Below are 21,523 nucleotides of genomic sequence, written 5' to 3' on the forward strand. Positions count from 1 at the left end.
GATAGATTTTGATAGGTATTTTTTAAGCCTATTAGCCATTATTTCCGCAAAGATCTTATAGTCGTTATTAAGTAATGATATCGGTCTATAGTTTCTGATATCCAACTTATCCGACTCTGGTTTCGGAATTAAAGTTATGTAGGCCTCCTTCCAGGAGTTAGGCATCCTTCCTCCTTGTAGGGTGTTATTCATTACATCGCGAAGGACCGGAGCCAGATGTTCTTCTAAGACTTTATAATATTTTTGTGACAGACCATCCGGTCCTGGTGCTTTCCCTGGCTTCATTTTTTTAATTGCATCTTTAACCTCGTCTGTTGTTATTAATTTATTTAAATATATTTTTTCTTCATCCGTCAGCTGCTCTCCTTTATTTCTCTTCAGATAATTTTCTATTTCTACTGGCTCTTCATCTTCCTTTTTGTAGAGATTTTCGTAAAATTGTAGGAATTTTTCCTCTATTTTGCCGGGGTCTTCTAATATTTGCTCTCCTATTTTAATTTTGTTAATTACATTCTGGTTTTTCCTTTTTCTTAGTTGCCACGCCAGTAGACGCCCCGTTTTGTTTGCAGATTCAAAATATTTTTGCTTCATTGATTTAATTCTCCATTCTACTTCTTGGCTTATTAGTGTCGAATATTCTGTCTGTAACACTTTAGCAATTTGTTTAGTCCTCTCATCCCTTGGATCTATTATTAGTTTTTCCTCACAGTCTCTTAATTTTTTAAGTATTTCATCTTTGCTTCTCTCAGTTTTCTTCTATAGCTGTTCTGTTGTATTAAAAATCCTCTTAACACCGCCTTACTCGCATCCCAAACTATATCAATTTTTGTTTCCTTATTCAAATTTATGTCAAAATATTCTTTCAGAGTGTTTTTAGCCTTTTCGATTATTTCATCGATTTCAAATAAATATTCATTCATTCTCCATCTATATGGGCCCAATGATTTACCTTTTATTTCCAGCATAATTGGGTTGTGGTCAGAGAGGGTTCTAGGTTGTATTTCACATTTCGTTGTTCTTATCGATAGTTCTCTTGAAACCCATATCTGATCAATTCTGCCCCAACTCTGATGAGGTTCTGAGAAATGCGTGAATTGTTTCACTCTTGGGTTTTTATATCTCCAAATGTCAATTAGATCTAAATTCATTTGGAGGTTATCAAAAGCCTTTGGGAGTTTCCCTTGGTTCCCTTTCCTCTTTTTCTCATTTCTATCTAACTCTGGTGAGGGGACACCATTCAAATCTCCCAGCAGAATTATTTTATGATTTTCTAGTTCTAATAGCACTTGTTCCAGTTTTTGAAAAAATTCCGCTTTGTTTGTATTGGGTGCATACACAGTCACTATGTTAAGTTTTTCCCCTTGATAGTTAATTTGGACCCCCAGAATTCTTCCTTCGGTATCCTTACATATTAATCTTGGGTCCCATTTCTCTTTCACGTAAATCACCAGCCCTCTCTTTTTATTTACGTCCGAATTAATAAATTCTACTCCTAACCTTTTGTTTATCAATATATGTTTGTGTTTTTTAGCTACATGAGTCTCTTGCCAGCAAATCACATCATAGTTTTTATTCCTCACAACTTTCTCTACTTTATTCCTTTTTGATTTTTCATTCAAACCATTTACATTCCAAGTCATAACATTCAATGGCATTGTTAGTACAAGTTCTATTTAATCCGTCGAAATTTTCAAGTTTATGTCTTAGGGCTTCCGTTCCCAGGGTAATTTTCCTCTTCCTCTTCCTCACTTCCCACCACTCCCTCTTCCTTTTCTATTTCTAGTTCTTCTTCTTCCACTTCATTTCCTTCCTGTCTCTCCTGTCTTTCCTTCCTCTCCCTCTTTCTTTTTTTCCCCTCTCTTGATCCCTCTCTATCTCTTATCCTGTCTTCTACCTTGCCAAGCTCTTTCTCATACCGTCTCAGAAATTTTTCCACCTCCTGGGTATCTGTCAGTTTAAATCTTTTGTCTTTAAAAAAAAGGTAATCCCCTCAGGGAATTCCCATCTATATTGTATGTTATTTCTCCTCAGAATCCCGGCTATCTGTCTGTATCCTTCCCTTTTACGCAGAAGCCTAACTGGTATTTCTTTTAGTACAATAATTGGTCTATCATCAATTATCAGTTTTTTATGATAACTAGTTTTTAGTATTAAATTCTTCATCTCGATTGAATTTAGAATTACCAGACAGTCCCCAAGGTGTTTTTAGACCTGTGTTGCTGGGTTCTTGTTTTTACTCTAAAGGCATTCTCCATTGTGCCCGCCACTTCTTCCTCTTCCAATTCTAGCCATTTAGCTAATTCCTTAGTCATCTTTTCTTTTATATTCTCTTTGGTTTCCTCCCCTATTCCTCTGAATTTAAGATGAAGATGTTTCTGTCGCATTTCTGTCATCGCTAAACTGTCCCATATTTGTTCCTGTGTTTTGTTCATTTCTCTCATTTCTTCCTTTATCCTTTCTTTTTTCTGTTCTCTCATCTCTTTTTGAATTTTTTTGTTAGTTTCCTCACATATTTTTGATTTAACAGATAAATCTTGAATTTTTGCTGAGAGTTCTCCTACCGCTCCTTCTATCTTCCTGTCTATTAATTCCTGTATTTCTCCCATTTTTTTTCCATATGAGTTTCATTTTGTTTAAACTCTTCCTTAATTTTCAGCCATAGAATATCTATATCCTTGATCTCTTCTTGTCGGGATAGCTTTCTTTCACTTGGGGTCCCCCCCACTTTTTTCCCATCCTTACCCCACATTGTGTCTCAGTTTTCACGTATTTTCTTTTATACAAATTCTCTCCCTTAGAGGGCTCACAATCTTTTCTCTTTCTTGTGTAAATTTAAACCTCTGTCCCTTCCAAAAGAATATGGGGGATTATTCTATTAATCCTTTTTTAGCTCAAAAGATAAATAAATATTGCACGACACCAGAGAGAGATATGGGGATAAGTCAGAATTAGGTATTTCTCCAGGAACATTGGAACATTGAGGGGGCAGACACAACCATAAATTGGGTTTAACCCACTGTTGAGTATATATTCAAATATTCAAATATGGAGAAATATGACCCCTTAAAAAATGGATTCAGATCTATGCTAAGTACTTAACTATATTGAATCAAATCAAGCACATGGAGGATGTCTCCAGCGAGAACACGAATATTACCTAAATTATTTCACACAGAGTATATTAGACTGTCCAAATTTGAACTCGGTCTCTTCAATATCTCCAAAATCTTCGAAACACTTCGGCCACTTGGCGGCCTAATCCAACATTAGTAAAGGTAGGCGTAATTTGGGCACAGAGTTCAAAATTATTATAGAAATGTCCAGCACCGTCAATGAAGGTAAGTAACAGAGTTTGTTATATGTTAAAGTTCCACACTGTCAAACACAGCTCCTCCTGTACCCTAAAATGGTGTCCAGTGCACAAACCAGTTCAAATTCAAACTTTGTTTTCCCCCTTAAATTGTAGCAGAGTCTATCAATTCAATTGCTAGACCTCAGGGGAGGAGACTGACGTCATACAGGTTAGTGGTATCAAAGGAGCGAGAGAGAGGGAGAGGGAGAGAGAGGGGGAGGGATGGTGTGTGAGATAGTGGGAGGGGTAAAACACTCCTTAAATTAACATTATAGTATCGCCTCCCCCCACTGTACTTAGCTCACAATGCTTTGTTTAAAGTATCCATGCTCAGCTCCAAAAGGCGTTCCAGAGAGTTTTCAACACAATATTCCCAGCGGCGTTTGTATTGGAAGACCACCTTTGTCTCTTTGTCTTTTCGTTTTTTCTTTTACTCTCTCGCCGCCGCTTTCTCCCACTTCTCTTTGCTGCGCCGCTCTCTCCTACTTCTCCCTTTAGCGCCGCTTTTAGTACAATCCCAGCCGCATAGCTCAGTTGTAATTGTAGCTCAGTTATAGGTTGCAACAGTATCTCCGTCTTTCAACGGAGGAAGCAGGATACACGGTAGAGAATAGTTCAACCAGACATCTTCCTCACTGATTTGTAGCTAATAATTCGTTACTTTATAATTAATAGTTGATAACTTGTTGATAGGGGTGGGAAATGCCCCGTCGTTCTGTACTCAGTCAGGCTGTATAGAGAAGGACCGAAGCGGCTACTTCCTTTTTTACGTCTGAGATTCTGTAGCCCGCGCCATTTTTCTGCTCTCAACCGGATGGATTCCTTGCCAAAATCTTTAAACATCCATGGCTCCCCTCGCTTAAACTCCAATTTTTATAGATACTTTAACTCACCACACGTAGGGGAGTCCGTTTTATCTTGTGGAGGCTCGTCGCTCTTTTTTCGGCAGAAGCTAGAGGCATCACAACACGGAGTCGGTGTATCCCCTTCTTGCGCTCGCGGCTCCATCCCGAGTTTCCCTCCCAGAGAAGAGAGAAAACCCGGTAGACAAACCGCTTCCACGCTGCCGGGAACCCTATCCCCCAGGGGTCTCCCCCCTGGGATTTTTGGGGGGCGCAGTGCCTATGCGGCTCCCCCAAGCCTCCGTGCTGCCCAGAAAACCCTTACAGGGGCTCTCTGCGCTTCTTCACCGACCGCGACCGAAACCGGAAGTCCCACACCAGGCACTCCTGTCTTCCACTGCCTCCCGCAGCTTGGTCAAACTCATGTTTGTAGCTTCGAGAACACTGTCCAACCACCTCGTCCTCTGTCGTCCCCTTCTCCTTGTGCCCTCAATCTTTCCCAACATCAGGGTCTTTTTCAGGGAGTCTTCTCTTCTCATGAGGTGGCCAAAGTATTGGAACCTCAGCTTCATGATCTGTCCTTCCAGTGAGCACTCAGGGCTGATTTCCTTCAGAATTGATAGGTTTGATCTTGTAGTCCTTGGGACTCTCAAGAGTCTCCTCCAGCACCATAATTCTTCGGTGATCAGCCTTCTTTATGGTCCAGCTCCCACTTCCATACATCACTACTGGGAAAACCATAGCTTTAACTATACAGACCTTTGTCGGCAAGGTGATTTCTCTGCTTTTTAAGATGTTGTCTAGGTTTGTCATTGCTTTTCTCCCAAGAAGCAGGTGTCTTTTAATTTGGTGACTGCTGTCACCATCTGCAGTGATCATGGAGCCCAAGAAAGTAAAATCTCTCACTGCCTCCATTTCTTCCCCTTCTAAGTTAGATTGCTGCAATGTATAGGGCTGCCTCTGAAGACTGTTCAGAAGCTTCAGCTGGTGCAGAATTCAGCATGCAGGTTGCTCGTGGGGGCAAGATGGTTTGAACATATTACACCAATCCTGACCCAAGTGCACTCGCTGCCAATTAGTTTCCAGGCCCAATTCAAAGTGTTGGTTTTAACATATAAAGCCTTAAACGGCTCAGGACCACAATACCTCGAGGACCACTTCTCTTCATATGAACCTACCCAGACCCTGTGATCATTTTCTGAGGTCCTTCTTTGTAAAATATAATAGCAGTAGTAGTAGTAGTAGTAGTAGTAATGGAAAAACAGCATATGCAAATCAATCAAAGTCTTCCAACATTCTTTGAATATATTGTAGGCAGTACTATATGTAGCTGTACCTTTTTGTTAGCAGGTAGAAGTGGGGTTCAAAGCTGGTCGGAAGGGAATTTCAGGGGACAAAGAGTTAATTCAGGAGTAGGGAACTTTCTTCAGTGCTTGGGCTCATGTGCCCTCATGTGTAACTTTCTAGGGTGGCAAAGCCAAAGACAAAAGTGGGTTGTGACCTTTACCTCTGAACAGTTGGCGACATTCTAAGCACATCCAAGTCAGAGGTTTCTAGCCCTCCCTCCTTAATGCATCTCTCAATCTTTCATCCAGAGAATCAAAAAACATGATTGCTATTCAAGGCTACATTTCAGCCAGGCAAAAAGCCTCAGGAAAAGAGCAGAGCAGGACTGATGAGAGGACTGCATTGGACAGCTGAGGTGCTCAGCCCTAGGCTTAAGAGAAGCCACTCCTCCCTAGTCTTCCCCTTCAAACTACAGCCTACATGCAGAACTACATGCAGGATTTATATGTTAGTATCACTAACCACTAAGTTATAGAGCATCATTTTGTTTTCTGATGCCATTGGAAAAAACTGCATTTAGAAATATTTTTGGGTCACCTGAGCTCTTGTTAGGACTGTGAGAAAATGCAGGCTTTGGGGGCAGACTGTCTGATCTTACCCAAGGCCGCAGAGGGGAAGGGGACGACCCCACACTCAGGCAGGCTTGCGTCATTCTGGAGATAACCAGGTCCACAATTAGCTGTCTGTCTTCCTCCACATGCTCTCCAATCAGAGGCATTGAGCTGTCCATCACCTGCACAAAGAGATGAAATGAGTCCTTTTATATCAGTGGCAGCCAGATCCTCACCTTCAGACCACCTTTAGCTAATGGGGCAAATGCAGAACCCAAGAGTTGGGGAAATGTGGACAGATAAGATGCAGGACCATCACTGCATACCTTCATGATTGCCAATTGGTAATGCTTAAGGTAAGCATTCACTTAAGCATAGTGTTAGGCTTTTCAGCCTGTCTAAAAAAGGGAGGGGGGAGCAGCACATCAGGGAGCCATTGGAGCCCTGTGAATCAACCTGAATTAGCTTACCTGAGCCACAGGCAATTCTCTTGGGCAACCCCTCTGCCCACCTGTTATCTAACCTGGCAGCTTCTGATTCCATGTGGAAATAGAAGCCTTATTTACATCTAATGGCACAGGCTGATTTGTGATCACTAGATGGGGCTATTGTACCCTGCAAACTTTGTACTCAAAGCAACATAATAATTGTTATTTAACTTATTTAGGGCTGCCATACTGGGATTTGAAAGGCGGAATTGATGCCCGGCGGTGGGGGGATTTCTGAAATGTGGCGCTTTGTCAATTGAAAAATTGCATCTTTACTTTTTGAAATATGGCAACCCTAATTATTATAATAGCAAATTTATTCTCTGAGTGTAGATCCTTACACAGTCAAAATGGCAACATCCACACACGAGGAAAGTTCTCAGTAGTGGGGGGTGGGGTGGGGGACTCCAGGGCTTGCAGAAGTATAAAAATTAGAATAAAGTAAAGGAAGGGGTGCTTCAAAAACAGCCCAATAGTTTGCTTGGTGGCCATAAAATACTGGGTGTTCATTGAGAAGTGAGTGGGTGGGTGGGGGGAGGAAAATGGGGTGCTGGTGGAATGGAATGGAGTATCCTAGAAAAGGACTTGCCTGGCACCCAAAACAGGAGCCCTCTATAGTCCACAGAATGGAGTAGGCAGCAACAGTGCTGTCCCCAATTGTGATTCCCAGCACATTTAGAAACATGTATACTTTAAATAGAAATTCAATGCATGTCACTATAGCAGGCTACCAGATTATGACCAGGTGGTGTTTATGCCTGCCTGCCTGCCTGGTCTAGGTGTCAGTTGCCGATAGGCAACTTCAAGGTCTTTCTTCTAAAGTTTATTTCTCTTTAAACCAAACGTGGACTGGACAGCCCTTCAGACAGAGGACTGTCCTCTGTAAAGTAGGGCACACTGATAGGCTGTGCCATTGCTGCGTATTTGAACCACCCACCAAAGGTGGGGGCTATTTTGCTAGTGAGCTCCAATAGCGGTAATAATGTAAAGCAGGAATGGGCAGCCTGCGGCTGTCTCACTCCAACTCCCATCAGCCTCCCCAGCCAGCATGACTAATGGTAAGGGATGATGGGATTTGTAGTCCAGCAATGTCTGGAGGGCTACAGGCTCCCCACCCCTGAAATAAAGGAAGCCACAGGTCCCTAATGAGAATGGAGGCTACTTTGGTTATTTCTGCCACATCACCACAAAAGTTTTCTTTGTTGCCAGATATTAAATAAAACCTGACCTTACAATGCTGAGATAAACACGTGAAGCTAGACACAAAGCTGGCATATACAAAGCAGAAACATTTCCCCCCCTTCGCTGAAAATAAGACTTCCATGTAACGGCTGAGACAAAACAGAGTCCCATGTGGCTCCAGCCTTCACCACTGTGCAAGGTCAGCAGCTGTGTCCTGCTGGTACAGCTGCTCTCTCCTGATAAGGTATCTCAGAGGGAGAGGGAGGGAGATGGGCAAAGGATGGGGGTGGGAACCCATACCCCTTTCCCTAGCTATCTCCTCAACCTCTGTGTACTGTGGTGAGACACGAAGGCTAAACTTGTTGCTGTTCTCAGGAGTTAAGAAGAGCAGGGAGGTTGGCTGAGTGGAAGGAAGGAAAGAAAGAAAGCGCCTATTCCATCACATCAGAGGGATGGTGGGTTCATGCAATGGCAAAATGATAAGTGGGTTTACACACACAAAGCTCTTGGGAGGCCAGCAAAGTCCAAACAGTGGCAAGATGGCCATTCTGGCTATTGGGGTTGCCAACTGATCAGAAAAGAAGTGCCCCGGCCTTTTTCTGTGCTTTGAACCTCAGTTTGGAGCAGCCTTAGACTGGCTCCAAGCTCAGCATGGTTGACCCTGACTGGTAGTGGTTCCCTAAGGCTTTAGACCCAGTCCTACCCGGAGGCAGAATCCCTCTGCCTCTTCTTTACTTTCTTCTCCCTTCCAACGTTTTAAGACAATGATTATGATATTATTATACCATAATTCTGGAGCTACGTTGTCCCCTACCCCAATTCATACTGAATTTTGTACCAGGGCACTAGTGGGACAGCTTTCTCTGGCCGCCCTTGAAAGTGTCCCAGCAGCAACCGTGCCAGTAACTGGTCTCGGATGATTTGCAAGAAAAGGAGGGACATCAGAGAAGCCTAAAGCAAACATATTTTCCTCTCCTGGCAGCACACTTGTCTCACACAACCTTTGACCTGCCACCGATTCCTACAGGATACTTGCGCAGCGCAAGAATGTGCCATCGCCACGGGGCTCATGTGGTTCTCATCAGCTTCTCCAAACTCAGTGGGTGGGAGAGTGCTCTCCCACGTACAGCTCTCTGGATGTGTCAGTGGCCCTGGATGTAGCTCTCAGTCGGCTTTGCTCATCTTCCTGCGTTGGTGGAGTTTACAGCAGGGCAGACACCGTGTCTCCGTTCCAGCATCCTCACACAGTAACCAAGGACACTTGCTCATTCTTCCGCACAGTCGCCTTGATGATCTCCTCCCCCCACTGAGCAGGTCTCCAATTTCAGCTTTGAGAAATTTCAACAATATATACAAAAAAAGATCTCTCTTTTTCAAATGCCCACCCCTTTCTCCAGTGGCCTGACCGACCCGACTCCCACCAGCAAGGACCCCCTTGGCACGGCAGGCCTCACTTCAAAAGGCTAGCTTTTCCAGCCATGGTTTGTCCCAGCTGGTGTGTGTTCCTGGGACACAGCAGTTCATTATTCATGCCACCCACAGACTCCTTGGGGAGTTCCTCTTTCATTTTAGTTACCATCTCAAATAAGTTGCACCTCCAGTTCAAGAGTTCAGAGGTTTCATTTCAGCAGGACAACAGGGGAGCAAAATTAACACATAGGGCCAAAGGCACCTGTTAATGCCCCCCACAAGTCCCGCTGAAGAGCCTTTAATAATCATTTCATTTGTAGCCAATGCAGGTATCAAAAGATCAAGCAAAGACACACCATAAATCTTTGTTTTGACACCCACATTTTGCTCCTTTTGTGCTGCTATCTTTTACAGCAGCTTTGGGGAGCCTGTGGTCCTCCAAATGTGGTTGGACTGCAATTCCCATCAGTTCCTGCCAGTGTCCAGGGCTAATGGGAGCTATAGTATGACATCTGGAGGGCCACAGGTTGGCCATCTCTGTTTTACAGGCACCTGGTACTGCACAATGAAGTGGAAAGCTGTGCCTGCTGATTTCTACCTATCTGCGGATGTTAAACACACAGGAGCAGGCCAGAGTAATTTATTTGGCCAGGTGGCAATCAGTAATGCCGTCTGTCTTGCTGTTCTTTGGACTCAGCCAGCCTCCTGTGAGAATTGTGCTACTGCTCTGTGTTTATCCTTTCTGCCATTCTACCCACCACTCCTTTGATGTGATTAATCAGCTCTTTCCTTCCTTCCTTCCTGCCAGCATCCTTGTTCAGTCGAAAATGGCAACAAGTTTAGCCTTGTCTTAGTGCAGAAGTGGAGGAGACGGTGGGAGAAAAGGGATGGGGTTCTCTGTTCTCTTTTCCCCACTCTCTCATCTTTCTGATCACTGCAGGGCAGGCGAGGGACAACGATGACATGGACAGATGTATTTCACATATCTGGAAACATTATTTTAGAGGTGCTTGCTGAAAATATTACGCTTTCTTCAGGTCAACACAGAGCTTTTTCATTTAGTATTTCCATTCATAGCATTCCCCACTCCTAACTGATAGACATATCAAGTTGACTCATGTTCCTAAGAGGCTTGCATGGTCTTGAGAACATAAAAATCTAAGCACTGTTGATATTGCAGTGTCCCGTGCACAGCGGAATGATGAGGAGTACGTGCCACATACTCTATATTACTTTATTTACACTTCAAAGCTGGTAGGTTACAGAAAAACATCTTGCCTCTGCCGGAGCAGAGAAAGCATCCTCTCCCTCTGAAGCACGGAGAGAACAACTGCTAGAACAGTGAAAAACAGGAAACCAGTGTACGTCACATCCAGTCTCCTTTCCCGTGAGAAACTCCAACAGCAATTGACTGTGGAATGTAAACACCTGTCTCGTGACAAGCACTTTCGCTGCACAGTGAAGGAAGCAGAAACCAACAAGCACTACCTAGATGGGCCATGGCAAGGTCCCGCTAAGGTTCAAATATGTGTCCTGCAGAAGACATGTCATATTATTGCTCCAGAGGGCAGGACTAGAACCATTGGATGGAAATTTCCAGGAAGCAGATTTTGCCTAAACCTTAGAAGAAATTTCCTACAGCTTGTTTTACAGTGGTACAGACAGCCACTGGTACAGACACTGAGCTTTCCTTTGCTGGAGGTATTTAACAGGATTGATGGCTATTAGGGATACTGTAGTTGTATCCTGCATTGGAGATCCTGCACTGAGCAGAGGGGTTGGACCTCAAAGATTCCTTCCTGATAAATGATTCCTTGACAATTGAGTGTTCTGTTTCTCAAACACCTGGAGAGGACTCTCAAGAGGGGAGGGACATTCCCTGTTGTTTCTCCCCAGCATGTGGGTCTCCCCAAGGCAGAATGCCTCTGAACATGGAAGTTTCATTTTGCTATCACTGCTAATAGCATCTCAGGCCAGCTAATTTCTGAGAGATCTGCTAGTTACAGACCCAGAGATACATGGCTTGAGAACAGCCTGAAGTCATCTGAGATACCTATGAGTCTGTGATCAAGCCATTTGTTCTGATTCAGCATTAAAGAGTGGGCTTTCCTGGGGAAAGCGGGGTGTGTGTGTGGGGGGGGGAAGCACTCAGATACAGACCAGGAAAGTGCTGACCTGTGCCTAGAAAGCACAGGGCAAAAGTTAAGTGTGGATAAGTCATTGTCAGATATACTCTGTGCTTCTGTTAAATGAATGTGCATTGAATATATGGAGCGTGGTTGAATAAATGAATGAGGGGCACTTGCCATGCACAGGAGTTTCTACATACATGCATGCCTCTGTGTGTGTCAAATAATGTAATATATACTTTGTTACACATCCTTTTTGAATGATGCTTACATGCCACTCATTCAACCTCTCACCTCAATTATATAATCTTTTCCATCCTTGCTGTGGACAGCTTTGACTGCGCAGATGTCAAGGCCTCCAAACATCTCTGCAACGGAATCTGCCCAGAGTCGATATCTGCAAAAACCACATAAGATTGCTTGTAGAAACTGCAAAAAAATAACCCCAAATAGCCCCCTCTTCAGAGATATCAGTTTTCTTAACTTCCAGCCAAATATATAAACATCTTATGAGGCTTGGAATGCATGGTTGACCCCATAGATTAATTCTGCAATTGATTTCCTAGGCATTAAAGTCATCACTTTTATGGCTCTGCAACCGAGTGAGAGAGCAGGAAGCAATCCTGGGCAAACACAAAGAGAAATTGGCCTGTTTATTTGTCTAGAGTTGTTACTTATCTATTGTGATAATCAAAATGTCTTCTCTCAATATAGTGCTTCTTTTTGAAGGGCATGGTGTTCTATGCAGCACTCAAAGCACACAATTAGTCATCCAGCCAGTTAGCACCATAGTTGTTAAAACAAATGTGTTGTACACAGGACTGTGAAAGTATGTGGTCATATAGTGGGTTGGTCAGAACACAAGAGCAGCCCTGCAGGATCAGACCAAAGGCTTATCTAGTCCAATATCCAGTTTCCCACAGTAGTCAAACTCACTAACAGGATGTGAGGGCAAATGTCTCTTGCTGTTGTTCTCCAGTGCCTTGCATTCTGAGGCATGATGCTTCTAGTTCTGGATGCAGAACGCAGCACCACGGCTATTAGCTGTGGACAACCTTTTCTTCCGTGAAGTTGCCTAATTCTATATTTTAAAGCCACATTATCTGGCAGTGAATTCCATAGTTTGACAATGCTGATGTGTGCGTATGTTCTTACTTTTGCTTGTCCTGAATCTCCCAACATTCAGCTCTTTATTGGCTAGCCCTAGGTTCTCATATTATAAGAGATGGAGAAAAATATCCCTCTTTTTCACTTTTCCCACACCTTGTGTAACTTTAATCGTGCACCCTCACCAATTCGCCTGATCATTTTAGGCTGCCCTTTTCTGCACCTTTCCCAGCTCTACAATATCCTTTCTGAGAGATGGCCTGAGATACGGAAGTCCTCTTTTGCATCTGGTTGCCTTAGCTGAGGCAGGAGGCATACCTCCGACAACTGCAGCTCATGTGTGATAGAGAGAGAAAGAAGGAGATCTCAATACCATTTCTGAATAATACCACCCTACCCACAATGTTGTTGCCGTTGCAGAATGAGGCAACAAAGCCCTTGGAGAAGGCAGAAAGAAAGGGGCCAGAGGTGATCATCTGAATACCTTTCTTGGCAGGGAAGTGGCGAAGTATAAATATATTCATACCGGTGAGCTAATTCTTTCCCACACTGGGTATGTATGAGGAGAGGGGTGCCAGGAATGGGCTGTTGACATTGAGGATTAACCCCATGAATCAGGCAGGTTCTCCATGCTAATACACAAGGCACTGCAAGGCCAGTGCAGCAGGGAGGACCGCATGAAACTGATGAGCAAAGGGCTTTGCACTGTTCATGCAAGGACTGAGGAAGAGGGATTGGAGATGCAGGATGGTGAATATTTCTTGGTTCAAAATCTGTATAAGTACAGATATGAAATTTGTTAGCTGGTCTCATTCAAGGCCTTAATGCAGGAGTGAGTGCGGATAACAAGGAGGCAGTTCAGTGCAAACTGCAGCTTCTTTCTGTGGCTGTGTACATAGGAATCGGCCCTGTATCAAATCAAATCAAATCAAATCAAATCAAATCAAATCAAATCAAATCAAATCAAATCAAATCAAATCATCCCATCTACAGTAGCTCAATGCTCTTTGCACTAGTGGTACTCAATGTGGGCTACAGCTCCCATCATTCCTGTCCATTGGCCATGCTGGCTGGGCCCAATGGGAGTTGGAGACCAACAACATTGGGAGGTCACTATTCATGACCTCCGCTGACTGGCAGCCATCCTGTGGGGTTTTGCATGGTTCTCCAGCCCTGCTTGGAAATGATAGGGACTGAACCTGGTCTTCTGCATGCAAAGCACATCCTGTGCCACTGAGCTGCAGCCCTTCCCCTGAGACATATTGAAATATACAGTGTCAATTAAAAAAGATCACATATGACTATTGTCATGTGGGTTGAACCCTGGAAGCTTTCTGTGTAGGAGTCTCATCATTATGTGACCTGAGTCTGAGAAAGAACAGTTTAGGCTTATTGTGGCTGCATCTTTTGGCTTTAAGATTAGGGATGGGGAACAGCCACCCCTCTTGTGCCCACCCCATCTGGGCAAAATAATGTTTAGCTGGGGGAAGTAGGCAGGTAGGTGGTCTGAGGTGGAAAGGCATGCACAGGTGAAATGCTCTATTTTTTCTGAGTGCCAACTGCTGCTCACCCCAGTCAAGAATGCAAAATGCAAACAGAACCTCTGTGCTACAGTGTATTTGGGATAATGGTTAATGAAGCCCAAGGCCCAAGCCTATCAGATTGACCCAAATATTGCATTTTGGCTGCAGCCCCTCCTGCTCATTACCTCTCAGTCATGGCGATCTGTTCCAACATGGCAGAACCTGTGTTTGCTTTCCAGTTTCCAGAGATCGATGTCCTCCTGGGAAAAACAAACACACCACATGCGGACAATAAATTCCCCCAAACACTGTGATTTCCTCTCCATATTAAAGAAAGGAGGGTGGGAATGAGGGAGGGTGTTGGCAGGGAACCCTTCCTCAGCCCTGTGCTCCTCTTTGCTCTTAAGCCATTGCCGACGCCCTAGTCAATGTGTAACTCCATCTGGAGGCTGGGAAGTTCTCTCTGTGTGCTGGCATCCTCCTGCTTAGTTACATCTTCATCCAAATGCTGGCTGAGTAGTCTTATATTGGCCTTATGAACTCTCTTCTGGGTATGTCAGGCTTTGTACAGTAGAAGAGTCTGTGAAAAGCCTGCGGAATAATTAACCTCATGCTCTGTAGTGTAGAATTTAAACGGCACAGGAGGCTCCATGCCAGACGAGCTGAGAGAAAGCTTCCCACAGACATCAGTGGGCTTTAGAGCTGGTTGTGAAAAGGGGGCGATGTGAAACTCTAAAGAAAAGGGAAACACTGGCTTTCATTGAGCCTGCTTTCCATTGTAATGGCAGCCTGCTGGAAATGCAGCTATCTCTGCCACCATAAAGTCAATGGTTCTAAAAGCCACCCACCAGCTTCTCCCGGTGACTTCTCAAGAGTTATTAAAGGGCACGAGTCTCTTTTCTCCTAACTAGCTGTTGATGTCTGCTCATGCTGCTTGTGCCGCTGGCAAACATGGTCTTCCGGGCTTTGCGTTCAGGAGGAGCGCAGCAGTCACAAAGCCTGCCCAGACATACAATCAGACATTGCACTTGTCAGATCTCACAGGCCACAGCTGAGCAGCATCAGGACTGATCTATGTCACAGAATGGGGATCAGAAGAATATTTTTGTTTAAGACACGTTGTTCTCCACAATTAGCATTTAGGAGAAGAAATAAGTGCATTCAATTTTGAACATGAATACCTTTAAAAATAAACAAACCAATAGAGCAGCTTTGCTTCCCGCCCCACCCAGTCCCAAACTTGACAGCAAACTCACATGTAAGCTTTGTAATTGTTGCCAATTTTCTGGATTCGAATATCATATTTGGAATCAATGAAAGTCTCCGTCGTGACGTATGTTTTGGCCATGGCTACCACGCTTGCGATGTCTTGGAAGTCAAGCTGGTTCTCAACTTTCACCTTTGGTTGATGAAAGGTAGAAAAAGAATATGTGTGAGAGTGTGTAAGAAGGTGCAGCAATAGTGTATGAGTACTACAAACTAGCAAAATATTGATCATAATAATATTCTTGCTTATTAAGATTATAAGACAATGACGCTTATGGGTAAATGAACATGGTTGTTGTTCATTAGCAAATTCTGGAAGTGGAGAAAAAAAGCAACAAAACAATGCTTTTAAGTGTCTTCCAGGAGGTTAGAAGAAAGCTGCCTTTGATCAAGTCAGACTGAAATATACTCGGAGTCGAGTGTGAATTTCATGCTCTTTATTCAGCTCATAGTAGCAATGAATGAAACTTTCCCCGAAACGTCTAGCTATATATACATTATTTACACAATGGGCCCCGCGTGATTGGCTAATTCCAGGCTGCTCCTGTAGGCCAATCAGGTTGCGGATTCACCTCCTCCAGAAGCCTGATTGGCTGCTCCTGCAGGCCAATCAGGTTGCTGATTTCCTTCATCCAGGAGCCTGACTGGCTGCTCCTGCAGGCCAATCAGATCGCGGATTCACTTCCACCTGGAGTTGGATTGGGTGGCTCCTGCGGACGAATCAGTTTGCTGCATTCTGGATCCTACTGGATTCTAGCTCGGTAGTATCGGCTGAGCTCCCCAGGCTTTCAGACAGGGGACTTGCCCACCCCCATACCTGGAGATGTTGGCGATTGAACCCTGGGACCTTCTGCTTGCAAAGCAGATGTTTGTTCCATTTATACAACCTAAAGCACCACCCATGTACAGGGAGAAAGCCCAAGGTTTGTAGAAGTATATAAAAAAAAAATTAGGGGGAAATTCAAAATGTGTGTGAAGGTGGGTGAGTGTATGGGGTGACTCTCCCAAACAGTCTACTGGTGATTGAGTACTCTCAGTGGCCACGGATGACTACTGGGATGAGAAAAATGGGAAACTGAGGGCGAGGTAGACTTGAACAGAGTGCCTGGAAGCCTGAACAAAAGTACTCTATACTGCAGCATTGTTGTTGTTTTAGTTATTCTTTTACATGTCCTAAGGATGGGGCAGGAATATGTTTGGTCCATTTTTTTCAGCAGTTGATGTGAACCAATGATCCTGGATTTGCTTATGGGTTGTAATGCATCTCCCAGTCTCATTAAATACTTCCCAGGATTTTGCAGTGGATTTTTGATGCAGAAAAAGGGTGCATGAAAGCACAGGTTGGTATCCAATGAAGCGCTTCCACTAGGCACATGGTCTTTTGGCTACACAACGGAACTTCTTATCCCTCTCCTCCAACTGCGTGTCTTCTACACCCTCCCCATATCAGATCCAAGATGGTGGAAAACCCAGAACATATTTAGGGAATGGAGCAGGTAAGGAGAGAAGAGAGAGGGAGAGTTTCGTTGCTGAGAAATAAATCCTTGCATTAGTGGAAGTAGTTAGATAGCTATCACTCTTACAGTTTACATTTTTAAAAAATCATTCAAGATTCACATTCTACTGGTGACTGTATTGAAAAGCATACATTTTATGTAACATTTAATTTTTTTTTTTTTACAAAAAGGTGCAAAAATGCACACAATGGGACCAAGAAGACCTGTGACTCAGTATCAGTGTGAACAAAACAGAATGGAATTAGCAGCTCAGCCCATCCCTATTATTTCCCCATAAATGCTTACAATCCAGCTGCCTCCACTAGCATCTATTACACAGATAGGGACATAGGAGATCTGGAACTTGTGTCTTTAGAAGGGAATGATGTGGGCCTAAGAATAGTGTCTCTCACATACAAGTGAATCTCATGTCCAGGCCATTGTAAGATCTAAATTGGGTTCTGCTTTATCTGTCAGGCCAGTTATTTTATGGGATAGACAGATGGTTGTCACGGAAACCAAGAAGTCCTAAGCTAGTCATCATGAGTCAGCCTTGATCTGTAGCTCTGCAAAACTCTGAGAACAATGAGTCTCTTGTGAACATAATTATTATCTGGCCTGGTACCACACCTATAATTCAAGCTCTAGCACTCCCTAGTATTCCATACTTCTTAAGGGGGTGCATCAGATCTCAGATACTAGCATAAACACACAACTTTATCTTCAGCTCCACTTAGTGGACTCCCCTATTCTCCAGTGTGTAGCTTATTTGGAAATTTTGATCTGGTGGGTGTTACTACCAGCTGATAGAAGTGTAGCTTCTCTGTGGAAACAAAATGATAAGCAACAGATGTATTGATGTCAATTAGAGTTTATTTAGAGTCAGTCTGATGCAGAGCGTGCGAGTGTGTGTTTTTTAAAAAAGCTACCACTGATTTGTTGTTGTATTTATATCAGGCCTATTTAAGTTGAAGCACTTTATAAAACTAATAAATCTCATGTTGTTTTGGCAGAATGCCTCTACAGAATCTCGCAGCTGAAGTCCTGTCTCCATTAAATGAGGCACAGGCATGAAATGAAAGGGGCAAAATGCAGTCAGTCAGAAAGGATGAGAAAGAGAGCATGCAAAAGCATAAACTAGAAGCTGCATTTTTGAAATCATCATCAATAATAATCATGTATGAGTTCAACTCTTACTCTAAGGAGCAAAGAGGGCTACCTGGAGATGTCAGGGATTGAACCTGGGACCTTAGGCTCATGCTCTATCACAGAATGACTGCTCTTTCCTAGGTCTGAACAGGGCCACCATCTCATAGAAAGAAGCAGTGTGAGTGTGTGTGTGTACATCCATGCTTCAATACTTTTAAAAGAGCACATTTATTTTGACTCCTATTAAGAACGAATTCAGTCTCCCTCAAATGGAACAGACGTCTTGCAAAATCGCAAATGTACAATTTACCATCTATTTGCTAAACTGTGTGATGTCCGTTTGCTCAGCAATGTACTCTTTCTAAAACTATCAGCTGCAGCTTCCTACAGAGATTGCATGACAAGTTGTGAAAGCTTCAGACACTTGTATTGACAAATGCCTTCCAATCAGCACAAAAAGTTTCACCGGAAAGGTGCAAAGAATACATGGCTGGCCCCAAGGGAGGCTTCCCTTGGAATGCAAACAACAACTTTGGGGAGGCCATTTTTGATGGGACAGTGGCAGAGTTAAGATCCTCCCTCTCATCCCAAGGCTGTACTCAGGCTCCCCTCCCCCCCTGTTATTTACATAACAAAAATGTGCATGTGGTTAAATACATCCAAGCATTAACCTCATGTTTAGTTTGGGCCTGAGTTTCATCTTTGATCTTTATTTAGCTTGAGCACCAGTGCAGCTCCTGCTAACTCAGTACTTGTACACGGTTGCAGTCAATGTTATGGTAAGCTAAAAATCATTTAGCGGTATTCTTGTTCCACTGCCAAAACGTTTTTGCACCAGTGGAATGTTATTGTGCAAGACAAAGCACAAGGAGGTTGCCGGTAACTTTGCCGTACAATAGATTGTGCTGCCTGTTCTGCAACAAGTTTCCACTAGCGCAACTGTTGCACTGGATTTCTCTGTTGCACAACATGAAAAGTCGCCCGTCTAGTAGCGCAAGACTCCTTGTGCTAGTGGATAGAGAATGTGGGATTCAGTCCTAAGCAACTAAGGGTAGGAACCCATGATCCCTGGGAGAGCATGCATTTCCAGGTGCCATGGGATAGAATGGATCTACCCCTTCAGTGTTGGAGACAGAGGCCTGATAATGGAGAAGAAGATATGGTGGATACTCTCTCTTGACCTTCACTGGATCCTCCAACTTCAACTGATGTTTTAACATTAAAAGGTAAAGGGACCCCTGACCGACTCTGGGGTTGCGGCGCTCATCTCGCTTTATTGGCCGAGGCAGCCGGCGTACAGCTTCCGGATCATGTGGCCAGCATGACTAAGCTGCTTCTGGCAAACCAGAGCAGCGCGCGGAAACGCCGTTTACCTTCCCGCTGGAGAGGTACCTATTTATCTACTTGCACTTTGACGTGCTTTCAAACTGCTAGGTTGGCAGGAGCAGAGACCGAGCAACGGGACCTCACCCTGTTACGGGGATTCGAACTGCCGACCTTCTGATCGGCAGGTCCTAGGCTCTGTGGTTTAGACCACAGCACCACCTGCGTCCCTTGGACAACTTTAGGTACCTGCTAAAACCATTTTATCTTCTGGCAAACCTACCTAGACACATTTATTATAAAATTCTGTTGATTTTATCTGTATTTTTAATCATTTTATTATGTATACTTGTTTTTAAATTTTGTTAATTTTATTTGTATTTTTTTTTGAGAAATATTTTACACCATTTTTTTTGTAAACCACCAAAGGAATTTCCTTTCTTGAATAAGAAGCTTATATATTATGTTGTGTGTATGTGTGTGTTAAATTGTTTGCAATGGGAGAGAAGCTGGTTTTTTTTTTAAGTTGCAAAAAGCAGAGAGGACCACTAGAGCATTCCTGTGCCCTCATTTCTGCCCTGAAGGAATTTCCGTGCACTGCTCAAGTTCGCCAGAAGTGGCTTAGTCATGCTGGCCTCATGACCCGGAAGCTGTCTGTGGACAAACGCCGGCTCCCTCGGTCTACAGAACGAGATGAGCGTGCAACTCCAGAATCGTCCACGACTGGACCTAATGGTCAGAGGTACCTTTACCTTTACTATCCAGGTATGATAGTTAATCCATTTTTGGATCCCCTCCCTCTAGAACACTGAGGGTGGTTACTTATGCATTGCCAAAAAAAGGGGGTGCTGATTTGCATAAAAGTGCATGTAATAATTTAGGTGCATATGTACAAATTTAGAAATAATTCAAGTAGAAATGCAAGACATCTCACCATACCAGGGACCACCAACCAGATGGCCTGTGTGTCCGCTCAGTATGCTGTTCAGGTGTTAGCAGTTGGTGGACAAACTTCAAGGCTGGCTTCTGCTTTCTCTTCTTATGGCTTTTTAGCTTTAAACCAAATTTGGACCGGACAGCCCTTTAAACAGAGGACAGTCCGCTGTAAAGATTGTTATCCTACAAAAACTTGTGTGTGGTGCAAACCAACACATATACCACACCTCCAATCTCCTCTTAAGGGCCTAGGGAGGGGTAAAGGTGGAATTGCCTTCCCTTATACAGTGGTACCTCAGTTTAAGAACAGCCCTGTTTACGAAATATTTGGTATAAGAACTCCGCAAAACCAGAAGTATTATTCCAATTAGTGAACTTTACCTCGGTCTATGAACGGAAGCCAAACGGAAGCCAAAGGGCACCGGCACCAGGAGGCCTCATTAGGGAAAGCGTGCCTCAGGTTAAGAACGGACCTCCAGAACGAATTAAGTTTGTAAACCGAGGTACCACTGTACAGGATTTCCCAGATTAGTCTGAGGTCAAGGGTGGGAGGGTGTCCTTGCAATTTTGCTGACATATGCAACCACTTATATTAGTATTTTGCCCAAATTGGCTCAACCCATTTTATTAGATTTTGGTGGCTCTTGTACTATTTCAGATTCTCTATGGGGAGGGAAAATCAAAAGGGTTTTGTGCTGGGGGAGAAAATTCAGCGAAGTCCAAAAGTCCACTCTTGAATATACTGAAGAGTAAATGGTGAAAAAGCAGAGTGCTGAATTTTTAAATGAATAACCTTGCTGAGCTTCTTTTCATCAAGACAGAAGAGAGAGGAAGATCAGACATATCTCAGGACTCAGGAAATTAGGTTCATGTGTCCCTTATGGCTTTAATTCCTGTGTCACTGCCCTCCTTGCACATCATTCCATCACCCTTCAATTCCATTAACCTCTCCTTTTTTGGGGAGTGAAGTTGTACTATAAATGAAAAGTGAAAGTATCTGGAGAACAGATGTATATTTTGGCTTCTTTACAAACTGAAGGTAATGGAAATTTCAAGAGACTGTTCCCATGGAACACATTTTGTTGGGTTTGTGTGTGTGTGTTTCTGTCTCAAGGGGTTTAAGGAGACAATATGGGTGCTGCTAATTCAGTGTTTAATAAACTTTTCTGAAGTTCATGTCACGTATTTGGCCCTTGGTGGGTGGGAGTTGCTACAGCTGTAATTGTGAAACTAGTTTCAGACTAGACATGATTCCTTCCTCTTTTAAAATATAAGCAAAGCTATATTGGGCCAGACCTTTGATTTCACTTAGCTTAGTAACCCAATTCAGATAAGAGCCAGAAAGTCTGTAAGGAACTGAGGAAAAGTTGCTGTTTTCGGCAATAAAGTCTAACTTTCCACCTCCTTAGTATCAACAATGCC

General features: G+C 43.5%; 1 protein-coding gene across 4 annotated transcripts in view; it reads right to left on the bottom strand.

Moving 5' to 3' along the window:
• Positions 1-21,523, bottom strand: part of SYN3 (synapsin III) — a 214,478-nt gene that overhangs the window by 12,128 nt on the left and 180,827 nt on the right. For all 4 annotated transcript variants that reach the window (XM_079992670.1, XM_079992667.1, XM_079992668.1 and 1 more), the window contains exons 8-11: positions 15,188-15,330; positions 14,117-14,191; positions 11,596-11,698; positions 6,140-6,274 (exon numbers count right to left, since the gene is read on the bottom strand). In XM_079992670.1, the coding sequence (XP_079848796.1) occupies positions 6,140-6,274; positions 11,596-11,698; positions 14,117-14,191; positions 15,188-15,330 (456 nt within the window). The remainder of the gene's footprint in view (positions 1-6,139; positions 6,275-11,595; positions 11,699-14,116; positions 14,192-15,187; positions 15,331-21,523) is intronic.

This window comes from Podarcis cretensis (assembly GCF_951804945.1).
Source record: "Podarcis cretensis genome assembly, chromosome: 10".
Lineage (NCBI taxonomy): Eukaryota > Metazoa > Chordata > Lepidosauria > Squamata > Lacertidae > Podarcis > Podarcis cretensis.